Here is a 16,612-nt window from a genome sequence, read left to right on the forward strand (position 1 = left end):
ACTGTGGAGGGTATGAATGAAAACAGGCTAAAAACAATTGGTAGACCGTTGTAATAATCCAGTTCAGACACTATTGTTGCTTTCATCAGCTGTGATGTTGGTAAGAAGTAGTTGGATTTGGGTTATGTTTTGAAGGTAGAATCATTATGATTTGCTGTAGGGTTGGATGTAGGGTTGATACAGAGTTAAGGATGATTTCAAGCTTTTGGACTGAGAAACTTGAATGATGAAGTGGAGATAGAGAATACGGAGGTGGAGGGAATATCAAACCTAAGTATTGCATATATTTGATTTAAGATGCCTATTAGCTATCAAACTGGAAATGTCAAAGAGGCAGCGGAATATACAAGTCAAGATTTCAGGAGAGAGATCTGGACTGGAGAGAGAAAATCGTTAGTCATGATGGTTTGTAAAGTCATGCAAGTTATGAAATTATTTCAAAAGTGAATGTGGATAGAAAATAAGAAGATCCACTCCTGAAGTACCTTAATGTGTACGAGTCAAGAAGATGAAGAAGAACCTGCAAAAATGACTGAGAAGGAGTCAGTGAAATAGGAAATCTAATTTATTTAATTTGGCAAATAGGATATTATTGATGGACTTACCAAAATCAGTGTTAGCAGAGTGGTAGGAATGTAAGCCAAAAATCAATGGGCTTGCCATTTTAAATTGGAGATGAAGCTGAACTAGTAACTATATATTTGTATGTATCAACCACATTTGATGGTGAACAAAAACCAGAAGATGATAGATCACTCAGGATGAGGTACGATTAAGACATATTGTTTCTTGGAATTGGAGATGAAGCTGAACTAGTAATTATATATTCGTATGTATCAACCAAATTTGATGGTGAACCAAAGCCGGAAGATGATAGATCACTCAGGATGAGGTACGATTAAGACATATTGTTTTCTTGGAATGGGGGAGGCAAACATTTTTATAGGCAGAAGGGACTAAAAATGTGGAATACATGGAAAATGTTGCCTAGCTGAGGTGGAAAAGGGTGTTTTCAGAGCACCCTGTGTCTTAGTTTGAAATGATAGAAGAACATAGTTTCCACACAGGATGATGGAGCTGCCATAATTTGATGTAGAAAGACTTCTAGGGGTTTCCATCTACTCATAGTTAAAGCAGAAGTCTTTTCTACTGAAACAGTGGAAACAATAACAAGGATTGATTAAAACATCAATGATTTTGAGGATAAAGGAAAAATAATTTTGTTTGTTTGTTCATTTAACAAACCATTATTGACCATTGACCATGTCCTATGTGTGATTTTAGGTTCTGGAAATTTGGAGTGAGCCAAATAGATACGTTTAATATTGCCCTAATGTGGCTTATGTTCTAGTAAAGGGTAGAGGAGTATGTGTCTGAAAGCTCTGTTCTGAGTGGAGGAGGCAGCAAGATTGCCTCTTGACAGGGTGATAAGTGGGCTCAGATTGACCTCTGAGGAGAGTAGTAATGATTTGTGTTATTTGTTGAGGGGCTATGAGAAAACAGCCCAGAAGAGACTGGGGCCACATACTTGCTCAGGCAACTTGGTATGCAGAATTTTACTTTGACTGCTTCACAGCCTAGAAAAAGGTATGAAGAAAGTAGATGGCCTGATGGGACAGGATTGGGACTTGGAAGGAATATAGAAGCCTGACAGACCAATATCCAATGTGATTTATATTTCATTTTATTTAATTATAATTCCCAATTTAAATAACCTAATTCTAAAGAAAGTATATTAGAAAATGTTAGTACTGTTTGTTTAATTGAAATTTAAGAATTCATGGGGAATAGTCAAAAATAGACAGTGGTAAGTTAAATAAACTCTTATTTTCTACTTCTTGCTAGCAAGTAACCTGAAATAATTATATGTCTATTGTTCTTCTGACCAGCTGTGATGTTGGTAAGAAGTAGCTGAATTTGGGTAGTAGTTTGAAGGTAGAATCATGTTTTGCTGAAGTGTTGGATGCAGGGTTGAGACAGAGGTAAGGATGATTTGAAGCTTTTGGACTAAGAAACTTAAATGATGAAGTTGAAGATAGAGAATATGGGGGTACCTTTCTGAATAATACCTTTCTGATTAACAATCCTCTAAATTTTCTATGCCATAAAATGATAATTCATCTTGCAATTTGAAGTTTTTACTATATTAGTGTACTCTAGCCTACTATTTTTATTCTACTGAAATATTTTAGCTTGAATTATGTATGAGGACATAACCAGTATAGCAAGGGATTCAGGACATTAGTGTTTATTTCTGGAATATGAGTTCTCTGACATCAATCATATGTCAAGGTGGATTGACACTACTCTAGCTGTGGTAAAAACATACATTTAAGCTCCTTTATTTGTTTTCCTAATTTAATGAATCTTCATCCTAATTTTTTTAATAGTGTATTTTTTTTATTTTACTTTAGGTGTGTACTATTTCTGGCATTTCTCCCCATGTTATCCCTCCTCACCCTCCCCACCCCCTGCTTTTTCTCCCCTACCTCCCAAACTGCCCCCAGTGTGTGATGCTCCTCTCCTTGAGTCCACCTGTTCTCATTGTTCAACACCCACCTATGAGTGAGAACATGAGGTGTTTGGCTTTCTATTCTTGTGTCAGTTTGCTGAAATGATGGTTTCCAGATTCATCCAAGTCCCTACAAAGGAAACGAACTCATCATTTTTTATGGCTGCATAGTATTCCATGGTGTATATGTACCGCATTTTCTTTGTCTAGTCTATCATTGATGGGCATTTGGGTTGGTTCCAGGTCTTTGCTATTGTAAACAGTGATGCAGTGAACATACATGTACATGTGTCTTTATAGTAGAACTATTTATAGTTCTTTGGGTATATACCCAGTAATGGGATTGCTGGGTCAAATGGAATTTCTATTTCTAGACCCTTGAGAAATCACCACACTGTCTTCCACAATGGTTGAACTAATTTACACTCTCACCAATTGCGTAAGAGTGTTCCTATTTCTCCACATCCTCTCCAGCATCTGTTGTCTCCAGATATTTTAATGATCGCCATTCTAACTGGTGTGAGATAGTATCCCAATGTGGTTTTGATTTGCATTTCTCTAATGACTAGTGATGATGAGCATGTTTTCATATGTTTGTTGGCCTCATATATGTCTTCTTTTGAAAAGTGTCTGTTCATATCCTTCACCCACTTTTGAATGGAGTTGTTTGTTTTTTTTCTTGTGTATCTGTGTGTTGTTTGTAGAGTCTGGATATTAGCCCTTTGTTAGATGGGTAGATTGCAAACATTTTTTCCCATTCTGTTGATTGCTGGTTTGCTCTAATCATGGTTTCTTTTGCTGTACAGAAACTCTGAATTTTTATTAGATCCCATTTGTCTGTTTTGGCTTTTATTGTCATTGCTTTTGGTGTTTTAGTCATGAAGTCCTTGCCCATGCCTGTGTCCTGGATGGTTTTGCCTATGTTTTCTTCTAGTGTTTTTATGGTGTTAGGTTTTATGTTTAAATCTTTAATCCATCTGGAGTTAATTTTAGTGTAAGGTGACAGGTAGGGGTCCAGTTTCTGCTTTCTGCACATGGCTAGCCGGTTTTCCCAGCACCATTTAGTAAACATGGAGTCCTTTCCCCATTGCTTGTTTTTGTGAGGTTTGTCAAAGATCAGATGGTTGTAGATATGTAGCGTTGCTTCTGGGGCCTCTGTTCTGTTCCATTGGTCTATGTCTCTGTTTTGGTAACAGAACCATGCTGTTTTGATTACTGTAGCCTTGTAGTGTAGTTTGAAGTCAGGTAGCGGGCTGCCTCCAGCTTTGTTCTTTTTGCTTAGGATTGTCTTGGCTATGTGGGCTCTCTTTTGATTCCATATGAAGTTTAAAGTGTTTTTTTTCCAGTTCTGTGAAGAAAGCCATTGGTAGCTTGATGGGGATAGCTTTGAATCTATAGATTACTTTGGGCAGTATGGCCATTTTCATGATATTAATTCTTCTTAACCATGAGCATGGAATGTTTCTCCATCTGTTTGTGTCCTCTCTTATTTCGTTGAGCAGTGGTTTGTAGTTCTCCTTGAAGAGGTCCTTTACATACTTTGTTAGTTGTATTCCTAGGTATTTTATTCTCTCTGTAGCAATTGTGAATGGGAGTTTGCTCTTGATTTGGCTCACTGTTTGTCTGTTATTGGTATCTAGGAATGCTTGCATATATAGGAATGCTTGGTATATAGGAATGCTTTCTGAACATTGATTTTGTATCCTGAGACTTTCCTAAAGTTGCTTATCAGTTTGAGACAATGGTGTCTTCTAGATATATGATCATGTCATCTGCAAATAGAGACAGTTTGACTTCCTCCTTTCCTAACTGAATACCCTTTATTTCTTTTTCTTACCCGATTGCTTTGGCTACAACTTCCAATACTATATTCAATAGGAGTCATGAGAGAGGGCATCCTTGTCTAGTGCCTGAATTCTTCCAGTTTTTGCTGGTTAAATATGATATTGGCTTTAGGTTTGTCATATATAGCTTTTATCATTTTATGATACGTTCTGTCAATACCTAGTTTATTGAGAGTTTTTAGCATGCAGGGCTGTTGTATTTTGTTGAAAGCCTTCTCCGCATCTATTGAGATAGTCATGGTTTTTGTCTTTGGTTCCATTTATGTGATGGATTACATTTATGGATTTGCATATGTTGAACCAGCCTTGCATCCCTGGGATGAAGCATACTTGATGGTGATGGATAAGCTTCTTGATGTGCTGTTGCAATCTGATTGCCAGTATTTTATTGAAGATTTTTCCGTCGATATTCATCATGGATATTGGCCTGAAGTTTTCTTTTTTAGTTGAGTCTCTGCCTGGTTTTGGTATCAGATGATGTTGGTCTTATAAAATGAGTTAGGGAGGATTCCCTCCTTTTGTATTGTTTGATACAGGTTTAGAAGGCGTGGAACCAGCTCCTCTTTGTGTGTCTGGTAGAATTTGGCTGTGAACCTATCTGGACCTGGACTTTTTTTGGTTGGTAGGCTATTGATTGCTGCCTCTACTTCAGCCCTTGTTATTGGTCTATTCAGAGTTTCAATTTCCTCCTGGTTTAGTCTTGGTAGAGTACAAGTGTCCAGGAATTTATCCATTTCTTCCTGGTTTACTGGTTTATGTGCATAGAGCTGTTTGTAGTAATCTGTGATGGTAGTTTGTATTTCTGTGGGATCAGTGGTGATATCCCCTTTATCGTTTTTCATTGCCTCTATTTGATTCTCCTCCCTTTTCTTTTTTGTTAATCTGGCTAGTGGTCTATTTTGTTGATCTTTTCAAAAAACCAGTTCCTGGATTTACTGATTTTTTGAAGGTTTTTTTTGTGTCTCAGTCTCCTTCAGTTCTACTCTGATCTTAGTTATTTCTTGTCTTCTGCTAGCTTTTCAGTTTTTTTAATCTTCCTTCTCTAGCTCTTTCAATTTTGATGACAGGGTGTCAATTTTAGATCTTTCCTTGTTTCTCATGTGGGCATTTATTGCTATAAATTTCCCTCTCGACACTGCTTTAAAGGTGTCCCAGAGATTCTGGTAAGTTGTGTCTTCATTCTGTTTGGTTTCGAAGAACATCTTTATTTCTGCCTTTATTTCATTGTTTATCCAGTTGATGCTCAGAAGCAAGGTGTTCAGTTTCCAAGTGGTTATATGGGTTTTAGTGTGTTTCTTAATCCTGATTTCTAGTCTGATTGCGCTGTGGTCTGATAGACTGTTTGTTATGATTTTTGTTCTTTTGCATTTGCTGAGGAGTGATTTGCTTCCAATGATGTGGTCAATTTTAGAGGAAGTACAATGTGGTGCTGAGAAAAATGTATATTCTGTGGGTTTGGGGTGGAGCATTCTGTATATGTCTGTTAGGTCTGTTTGGTCCAGCTCTGCAATTAAGTCCTGGATATCCTTGTTAATTTTCTGTCTCGTTGATCTGTCTAATATTGACAGTGCAATGTTGAAGTCTCCCACTATATTGTGTAAGAGTCTAAATCTTGTTTTAGGCTGTTAAGAACTTGCTTTATGTATCTGGGTGCTCCTGTGTTGGGTGTGTATATATTTAGGTTAGTTAGCTTTTCTTGTTGGATTGATTCTTTTACCATTATATAGTGTCCTTCTTTGTCTCTTTTGATCTTTGTTGGTTTGAAGTCCATTTTTCCAGTGATTAGGATTGCAACCCCTGCTTTTTTGTTTTGTTTTGTTTTCCATTTGCTTGGTAAATCTTCTTCCATCCCTTTATTTTGAGTCTATGTGAGTCTTTGTATGTGAGATGAGTTTCCTGAATACAGCACACTGATGGGTCTTGACTTTTTATCCAATTTGCCAGTCTGTGTCTTTTAATTGGAGCATTTAGGCCATTACATTCAAAGTTAATTTTGTTATGTGTGAATCTGAATCTGCCATTTGTTACTGGCTGGTTTTCTTTCCCGTTAGTTGACTCATTTTCTTCATTGCATTTTTGGTCTTTGCCGACTGGTTTGCTTTTGCAGTAACTGGTACTTGTTCCTTTCTGTGCTTAGTGTTTGTTTCAGGAGCTCTTGTAGGGCAGGTCTGGTGGTGATGAAATCTCTCAGTAATTGCTTGTCTGTAAAGGATTTTATTTCTCCTCACGTACGCAGCTTAGTTTGGCTGGATATGAGATTCTGGGTTGAAAGTTCTTTTCTTTAAGGATGTTGAATATTGGCCCCCAGTCTCTTCTGGCTTGTCGGGTTTCTGCTGAGAGATCTGCTGTGAATCTGATTGGCTTCCCTCTTTGAGTGACCTGACCTTTCTCTCTAGCTGTCCTTAGCATTTTTTCCTTCATTTCAACCCTGGTGAATCTGACGATTATGTGCCTTGGGGTTGCTCTTCTTGAGGAATATCTTTGTGGAGTTCTCTGTATTTCTTGAATTTGAATGTTGGACTGCCTTGCTAGGCTTGGGAAGTTCTCCTGGAGAATATCCTGGAGTGTGTTTTCCAGCTTGGATTCATTCTCCCCATTATATTCAGGTACACCAATAAAGCATAGAATAGGTTTTTTCACATAATCCCATATTTCTTGGAGGCTTTGTTCATTTATTTTCACTCTTTTTTCTCTTGTCTTGCCTTCTCTTTTTATTTCATTGAGTTAATCTTCAATCTCTGATATCCTTTCTTCTGCTTGATTGATTCGGCTATTAAAACTTGTGTTTGCTTCACATAATTCTCGTGCTGTGTTTTTCAACTCCATCAAATCATTTATGTTCTTCTCTAAGCTGGTTATTCTGGTTAGCATTTCGTCTAACCTTTTTTCAAGGTTTTTGGTTTCTTTGCATTGAGTTAGAACGTGTTCCTTTAGCTCAAAAAAGTTTGTTATTATCCACCTTCTGAAGCCTGTTTTTGTCAATTCATTGCACTCCTTCATGGTCATGTTGTGTTCTCATGTTGTTGAGGAGTTGTGATCCCTTGAAGGAGAAGAGGTGTTATGGTCTTTGCTGGTTTCATCTATTTTGTGCTGGTTTTTCCCCATCTTTGTGGATTTACCTGGCTGTGGTCTCAGGGAGCTGCTTGATGAGGTTGCTTGTCTCCCTGTTGAGGTGCTACTGGTTTCTAGGGACTCCTTCAGGTTCTAGGGAAGCTTCCTGAGTCTTTTTTGTTTACACTGGGGGCTTAGGCCCACCTCTTCTGCTGACCTGGCAGCATTGCTGGGTGGTCAAGAACGCAGTCCCCTTGCTACTTAGGCTTCCTGTGTTTTTTGTTAAGACATGTAGCCCAGTCCCACCCCTCTAATGGTGGGTTGTGCCCTTCCTCCACTGGCCTGGATCATTCAGGTTCAGCTCAGACTATGGCACTGGCTGTGCAACCCACTAGAGTCAGAGCTTCAGCCCTCTGGGGTTTGTGCGCTGGGGAGGGACCCGCACCCAGCTGTCTCCCCCTTTCAGCTTCCTGTCTCTCTGGTCTTGGAGTAAGGACCCTTCCAGCTGCTCCCACATACAGCTCCCTCTCTCTCCAGGCAGTGGGAGAGGGCGATAGCTTGGTCTGCAGGCTCTCCCAGCTGCCTTTTGGGCTTATGCATCTGTTTAGGTCTGTGCGCCAATCCAGGACACTGTCCTGAATTATTATTCAACTCCACGCCTGTAATTCCTGGCACTTGACTGGCAAAGATCCCCTGTTCTGTGTATTGCTGAGGCTTTGGGGGAAGTGATGTATCTGGACCAGCATGCCAGAGGGGGAGCCGCCGACTCGCCGGTCACTTTCTGGGTGAAGCAGCACCCGTCCCTGCCTCCGTCTGCCCTGGGTGGGCTTTGCTCACCGTTGGACCAGACTGGTTGAAATGCACCTGGTACCTCAATTGGAGCTAGGAGATCTCTGGATTTCTGCATTTCTCTTGCTGGGTGTTGTACACCGGAGTTGTATCTATTCGGCCATCTTGGAGAGTCCCTCCAATTTTTTTTTTTTTTTTTTTTTTTTTTTTTGAGACAGAGTCTCGCTCTGTCACCAAGGCTGGAGTGCAGGGACGTATCTTGGCTCATTGCAACCTCTTCTTCCCAGGTTCAAGCAATTCTTCTGCCTCAGCCTCCTGAGCAGCTGGGACTACAGGCGTGCACAACCATGCCTGGCTAATTTTTGTATTTTTGGTAGAGATGGAGTTTCACCATGTTGGCCAGGCTGGTCTCAAACTCCTGACCTCAAATGATCTGCCCACCTCTGCCTCCTGAAGTGCTGGGATTATAGGCATGAGCCACTGCGCCCAGCCATTGGTTCTAAATTCTGATGAATTAGTTACTTGGGTAGGCCTTACTTTTTTCCTATTGAGTCCTTCTTAAAATACAGTGGAACTTTTATTTTCATGAAATTAAGATGTCAATAATTGCTATTTGTCTACAACATGGAAGCAATTCTTGTCCAGTTATGTGACACTAGGGGGATTTGCATATATAAATTGTATGACATATAGAACTTTTTAATGGTAGTACAAATACACAGTTTTTTTGGGGTTTGAGGAAGGGAATTAGTGATTGTCTTGAGTACTTATGACATCAAAATGAGGACTTGAACTGGGCTGTTATGTTTAGAATGTTGAGGTTGGACATGATTTCCTTCTCCCAAATCTGTTTTCTGGAGTGCTTTCATTGAATACATGATGATCTATTCTTTCATTGAGTTTCAACTCTTTCGCTATGGTGATAATGTTCCAAAACTAGTGTAGGACTTTTGGGGGTAACTTCTGACTATTTAATAGTAAAAATAAATTCAGTTTTTTATATTAAACATGTGGCTATAAGTAGGGCATAGAACTTAATTATCAATTTATTCTCATCTTTCACATACTTATCTGTGTTCTTTGTACACAGTTTTGATGTAACTAGCTGGAATGTGGTGGTATAGTCCATGTTAGAACGTTGACAGTTGGGCCGCATCAAGAATCAATGGTCCTAGCCTTTTTTTCTTCTTCTTTTTTTTTTTTTTTTTGAGATGGAATTTTTGCTTTATTGCCCATGCTGTAGTGCAGTGGTGTGATCTTGACTCACTGCAACCTCCGCCTCTAGGCTCAAGGGATTCTTGTGCTTCAGCCTGCTGAGTAGCTAGGACTATAGCTGTGTGCCACCATGCCTGGCTAATTTTTGTATTTTTAGTAGACAGGATTTCACTATGTTGACCAGGCTTGTTGTCAAATCCTGACCTCAGGTGGTCCAACCTGCCTTGGCCTTCCAAAGTGCTGGGATTACAGGCATGAGTCACTGTGCCTGGTGGTTCTAGCCTTTTAAACTTGGGTTGACAAATATTGAGACCCCTACAGTGTAGAAGGCACTATACCATATACTGTGGAAAATTGTTATAATAATTTTAATTAGTTAAGCTATTTACATAGCATACAGCAGAATGATGTCCAAGAAATTCTGTTTTCATGAATTTCAGATAACACATTAGCTTTGATTGATTTCAAGAATAAACTGATAGGGCCTTGTTTTATTTCAGCGTGTTTTGAAGGGTCTCATTGTCTCTTTCTAGGAAGTTGATTATGAAGAAATGTAAGCTGTCAACTTCAACCAGGTCAGGAATTCAGCAATTCCATTTCTTGTCATTTAGCAAATTTTAGGGACTATTTTATATCATCTTTAATAATTGGTATAAGTAGAGTGGTATTAGTATGAATAGAAAAAAATTCTCATTAAGTTTTTTTAACCTCTACTTTTATATAATAATATGAAATGGATTTCAGTTGTAATTAAAGTGTACTCTTTCAGATAGCCAATGTTAATGCTAAAATGAAAAGTAAATTACATGATTTTCTTGTAATTTTACAGCGCTTTGAACTTCAAGATTCAGGAAGCTCTCTACTTCCTAAAGAAATTGTAAGAATAGAGAAGATGACAGAAAACCATGTCTCCCAAGCTTCCGTGACCATCCGGATTTCAGATAAAGAGGTGACCATTAAGGTAATGAATCACAGGTTTATTCTTTCTAAGATGTACCTTGTTCTGCCTGTTTTTATGACCTCAATTGGGTTTATGATCCCTTATAAGTCTTCTTTCTTGATAATACTACTTCTGTCTGTATCCATATGTCTGTGTCTCCAGAGTCTGTGTGCTTACAAACTGGAAAAGTTCAGGAGAAACACAGAGAAAGCCTTTCATCAAAAATCCAAAGTTGACCTGTGGGAAAATCAAGTTAAGGGTTGATTAATCACAGCTTTTTAACCATGAGTCCTTGGTAAGAAATAGTGTTTTGAAACATATTTTACCTGATAGAGAGCCCTGTTTTCAAGTAAAATCTTTCTTAGCTATGTGAAACAGTTTAAAGAGGACCTGATCTGGTTGAATGGTTTTTAGAAGAGGGAAATAATATTTGGCCATAGAGCTCCATCTGCATGTACACGTTATGTATATATATCAGCTCCATCTATTTATATCTATATGGATACATATACACACATTTTATGGAGTTTCACTATATTGCCCAGGCTTGTTTTGAATTCCTGAGCTCAAACAATACTCCTGCCTCAGCTCCTGAGAAGCTGGGACTACAGGTGCATGCCACTGTGCCCAGCTCATGATAAACTTTTTCATTTTAATATTTCATATTATTAATATTAATTCATGTTACTGTACTTATTCATTCAACTGAATATTGATTATGTCTACCATGGGCTAGGTTCACATTATGATTTTACTGTATACTAGTCACTATATTTGTCTCTTTTCATACATTATGTGATTTAAATCCCCCAAGATCCATGAAGGTAAGTTTTATTATCTCCATTTTGTAGAGTAGAAAACTATGATGTCAAGAGGTTAATTGATTCATCCAGAGTCACCAGCTCAGAGATGGCACAGCTGGGATTTCTAGACAGGGACATTTCCCACTATACTCTCTGTTTTATTTAGATGAATGGTTCATCTAGCTGATAGTTTAGGAGAGAGGTAGATGAGTTAAGACTGCATTGGAATGACTGGGGATATGGAGAAGGAAGTAATACTGGGATTCAGGAGATGGAATAGGGAGAGCTTCAGAGAAAAGGTGAAGCTTGAGCTAACCCTGGAAGAATAACATAGGATTTTTCCAGTGGCTCAGGAGTGGACAGGACATTTTTGGCAGTTTAAACAATATGTTCGGAAGCATGAGCTGTGAGCAAGACTTCATTATTTGCTTCCCTTTGGTAATGACTTTTTAACCTCATTGCCTCCAGTCTTTCCCAGTTAGCTTTCCATGATAAATTCCAGGATAAATTCTTAAATGCAAATCTGATCTTATCTCTTCCAAACTTACAATTCTTTGGTTAATGTGGTATATAATATGATTCAGCCCAGAGTCCTCAGCAGAGCATGTTCCTTGGGAACTAATAGGGAAGAATAAAAAATAAAAGGAGAAGTAGTTGTAAAAGATGGGAAGAGAGAATTTGTGAACAGATGCCTCTGAGTGGTAAATTAAGACAAACCTGAAAAAGATTTGTAGACTTAGAAATCAGAAGGTCGTTGGTGACTTTAGAGATTTCAATGAACTAACCAATTCTGTGCTTACAACTAGAATTTGGGGGAAAAAAATTATTTTCCAGTAGTGACATCTTTATAATAAGTTATAAACAGCATTAAGACGATGTGATCTTTTTTATTATGTTGGACAGCCTGTCCTTTAATTTTAGAGAAATAATTGATTTGGAAGTTTTCTAATAATGATCATGAAATCTGTGAAATGAAAAAAATAGTTGCTGCCCTATGGAAATATCAAAAACAGTAAAGAATTAAATTGAGCAAGCTATTAGTTGGGGACATTTAAGTGGCAGTTATACGCTTTAAGTTACTGATACTTTGAGAAACACATATGCATATTTTACATGTGTATATATATATGTATGTGTATATGTATATATGTATATATTTTTTAAGATGGAGTGTCACTCTGTTGACCAGGCTAGAGTGCAGTGGCACGATCTCAGCTCACTGCAATCTCTGCCTCCTGGGTTCAAGCTATTCTCCTACCTCAGCCCCTCGAGTAGTTGGGTGCGCACCACCATTCCCAGCTAATTTTTTTCTATTTTAGTAGAGACACAGTTTCACCATGTTTGCCGTACTGGTCTGGAACTACTGACCTCAAGTGATCTGCCCACCTTGGCCTCCCAAAGTGTTGGGATTGCAAGCGTGAGCCACCGTGCCTGGCCATGTTATATTGACTTCTCTTTAATTATAGGTGCCAGCCGGGACCAGGCCGTTAGGTCAACCTTATGCATCGGACCGTTTCATACAGACTTTGAGCCATAAGCAGCTACAGGCTGAAATGATGCAGTCTCACATGGTTAAGGATATATGTTTAATTGGAGGAAAGGTAAGAATGACAGTCTCACTGCAGACTTTTAGTTTCCTAGCTTTTGGTTATTTTGACTTAGCCCATGAATAATTGTGTTTCCATTTGTAGGGTTGTGGAAAAACAGTGATCGCTAAGAACTTTGCTGATACCTTAGGATACAACATAGAACCTATTATGCTCTATCAGGTACAGTGTTCATTTTTAGCAGAACTTGGACTATAAGCATATATGCATAGCCTATCAGCAGAATTTATAGATATCTTCTTGTTATGACCTTTTTATTATGTAGGTAAAGAAACAAAGCAGCAATCAAATTATTCAAATAAAGGTGCAGTTATAATTATTTGGAGCTTTTGAAAGTACATTCTAGGATATCTGATATGTACAACATACCAGAGGCTGTTTTTCAAGAAATATTTATTTTCCAGAAGCCTGGAAGGGTAAGGACAAAGAAGGAGTGAAAAGAGGTTGATTAATAGTTATAAAAATACAGTACAAAAATCACTAGCATTTTTGTACACCAGTATCATCTAAATTGAAAGCCAAATCAAGAGCATAACCCCATTTATAACAGCCACAGAAAGAATAAAAATGCTGTTTTGGTTATTGTGGCTTTGTTTGATGTCAGGTAGTGTGATGCCTCAGGTTTTGTTGTTTTTGCTAAGGACTGCATGGCGAGTCAGGCTGTTTTTTGAGTTTACATGAATTTTAGAATAGTTTTTTCTAATTCTGTGAAAACTGGTGTTGGTAGTTTCATAGGAATAGCATTGAATCTGTAAATCGCTTTGGGCATAATGGCCATTTTAACAACTATGATTCTCAGGAGCACAGAATGTTTTTTCGTTTGTTTGTGTAATCTCTGATTTCTTTCAACAGTGTTTTATAATTTTTGTTGTAGAGAAAAGCTCTTTTAATTCCTTAGGTAGCTGTATTCCTAGGTATTTTATTCTTTCTGTGACTGTTGTAAATGGGGTTATGTTCTTGATTTGGCTTTCAGTTTGGATGTTATTGGTGTATAGAAATGCTACTGATTTTCATGCATTGACTTTGTATCCTGAAACTTTAGTCACTTAACACATTTAGCAGCCTTTTGGTGGAGTCTGGGGATTTTTAGGTATAGAAACATATCATCTGTGAAGAGAGATAGCTTGACTTCCCCTTTTCCTATTTTTATTTCTTTGTCTTTCCTGATTGCTCTGGTTAGGACTTCTAGTTCTATGCTGAATAGAAATGGTGAAAGTGGGCATCCTTATCTTATTCCAGTTGTTAAGGAGAATGCTTCCAGCGTTCTTCTGTTCAACATGATGTTGGCTGTGGTCCTTACCCATGTTCTAATTGAGCTTTTATTATTATTTTTTAATTGACTTTTTGTTGTTGAGTTGTAGAAGTCTTTTAATGTATTCTGGGTGTAGAATTCATTCTCCACATATATGATTTTCAAACATTTAAATTCATTCTGTGGGTTTTCTTTTTACCATTTTAATAATAAGATTTTATACATCTTTTGATGTACAAAAATTTTTAATTTGGGTAAAGTCTGATTTATCGTTTTTCTTTTGTTGCCTGTGTTGGTGTTATAATTAAGAATTTATCATAATGTCCAATGTCATGAATTTTCCCCTATGTTTTCCTCCAAGAATTTTACAGTTTTAGGTCTTACTTGTAGTTGTCCGATTCTTTCTGAATTAATTTTTGTATATAATGTAAGATAAGGGTTAAGCTTCGATTTTTTTGCATGTGAATATCCAGTTTTTCCAGCACCAATGTTGAAAAGACTACTTTCCCCATTGGATGGCCTTAGCACTCTTATTAAGAATCATTTGACCATATTTGCAAGGATTTAATTCTGGTCTCTCTGTTCTATTCCATTGGCCCATATGTCTGTCCTTATGCAAGCATCACACTGTTTTGATTGTGGTAGTTTTATAGTATTTTTGGAATCAGAAAGTATACAACTTCCAAATTTGTTCTTCCTTTCCAGGATTATTTTCAGTATTCGGAGTCCCTTGAGATTCCATATGAATTTTAGTATGGGTTTTTCTATTACTTTGAAAAAAAAAAAAGCCATTGAGATTTTGATAGAGATTGTATTTAATCTGTAGATCACTCTGAGTAGTACTGTCATGTTAATGAGCGAAATCTCCCAATCCATGAACATGAATTTTTTTGGTTTATTTATGTCTTCTTTAATTTCTTTCAGCAATGTTTTATAGTTTTCAATGTACAAGTCTTTTGTCTCTACAAAATTTTGGTGGGTTTTTTGAATAGATTATTTTGGTGGGTTTACATGTTGTGTACAATATGGTGATAAGGGAAAACTATAGCTGGTGTGCATGTAGAATGAATTTTTGTCCTTTTTTAAAAATACACCATGGAATACTATACAGACATAAAAAATGATGAGTTTGTGTCCTTTGTAGGGACATGGATGAATCTGGAAACCATAATTCTCAGCAAACTGACACAAGAACAGAAAATCACACACCACATGTTCTCACTCATAGGCCAGTGTTGAACAATGAGAACACATGGACACAGGGAGGAGAGCATCACACACTGGGGTCTGTTGAGGGGGGCAAGGGAGGGACAGCAGCGGGGTGGGGAGGTCAGGGAGGGATAACATGGGGAAAAATGCCAGATGTAGGTGGCAGGGAGATGGAGGCAGCAAACCACATTGCCATGTGTGTTACCTATGCAACAATCCTGCATGATCTGCATATGTACCCCAGAACCTAAAGTACAATAAAATATACAAACAAAAAAAAAAAGATCGCATCTGAGACATTTTTATCCTGCTAATTTTTAAATCTATATGTCAGTAGTTGGCTGCTTATGATAGCTTATTAGTTGTAGCAAAAGAGTCTCTTTTTATTCTTTGAATGACTTTGGAAGTAAATGTGATACTATTTTACTTACATTTTAGGACAAGTTTTGTGTTTTAAGTTTTTTTGTTGTTCTACTTTTTAATTGTTTCTGACACTAAATATATTTATATTTAAAATGTTCTGTTATTCTGAAAAACAGTATTTAAACCAGTTAGTTCTTGTGACCTTAGATCATAGAAAATTTTGCTAGTTGCTTTTATTTCACATGATTCTATTGACATTCCTTTCCTGCTGCTTTAAGATATTTTATGCCTATTGATTGAATTGGCCAGAGTTTAGAAGGAAGTGGAACTACATGTTACCAGTAACTTTTGGGCTACTAGTAGAAGAATCTATTGTAAATGTATACATGAGAATTCTCTGTAAATAATTCTCTTTATTAATTTTTTTTCTTTTTTCTGGGTAATTTAATTCATTCACAGCACCAAGGTACTATTTACGATTGTGAGTTGCTTGAAAATAGTTTTGAAAACAAAAGAGAAAATATCCCATCTTTCTATAAAACTATGGTGGATTCATATCTCTATTATTTTGTATAGTTTTCATTGTCATATTTCAAGAGAGGTAAAGGTAGGTAGGTAGGTAAGAAAGGAGGTAAAGGTAATTAAAGTAACTAACGGATTAAAGGACTTAAAATGTTCAAATATTTACTAAGGATCTCTGTAATATTAAAAGATGAACTCTATGAAGGAGCATATGATCCAAGTTTATGAAATTGTAAAGGATATGAGTTAAAGTGAAGACATTTAGACTAGTAGAGATACCGAGTCTTGAAAGAGAAACATATAGGTAACAGAAAATAAATTTCCACCTTTTATAGCAGGTGGCATGTTTTAGAACCCACAGAAAAGAAATTTTGCAATCAGTTTTTATAAATTGATTCTGGGGCTACTGGATTTTTTAAGGGAAATAAGGATATTTGTGAGGATATATCTATTTCTAACTTAATTTATGGAAGATACATGAAGGACACCTGCCTTCCTCCATAAT

General features: G+C 37.3%; 1 protein-coding gene across 4 annotated transcripts in view; it reads left to right on the forward strand.

Annotated features, from left to right (window-relative positions):
* Positions 1-16,612, forward strand: part of VWA8 (von Willebrand factor A domain containing 8) — a 372,198-nt gene that overhangs the window by 73,798 nt on the left and 281,788 nt on the right. For 3 of the 4 annotated variants that reach the window (XM_003934387.4, XM_074387788.1, XM_074387787.1), the window contains exons 10-12: positions 10,241-10,372; positions 12,621-12,755; positions 12,846-12,923. In XM_003934387.4, the coding sequence (XP_003934436.2) occupies positions 10,241-10,372; positions 12,621-12,755; positions 12,846-12,923 (345 nt within the window). Of the gene's footprint in view, positions 1-9,945; positions 9,987-10,240; positions 10,373-12,620; positions 12,756-12,845; positions 12,924-16,612 lie in introns of those variants that run through there. The other variant, XM_074387789.1, reaches the window with a different exon arrangement.

Source organism: Saimiri boliviensis, chromosome 16, assembly GCF_048565385.1.
Source record: "Saimiri boliviensis isolate mSaiBol1 chromosome 16, mSaiBol1.pri, whole genome shotgun sequence".
Lineage (NCBI taxonomy): Eukaryota > Metazoa > Chordata > Mammalia > Primates > Cebidae > Saimiri > Saimiri boliviensis.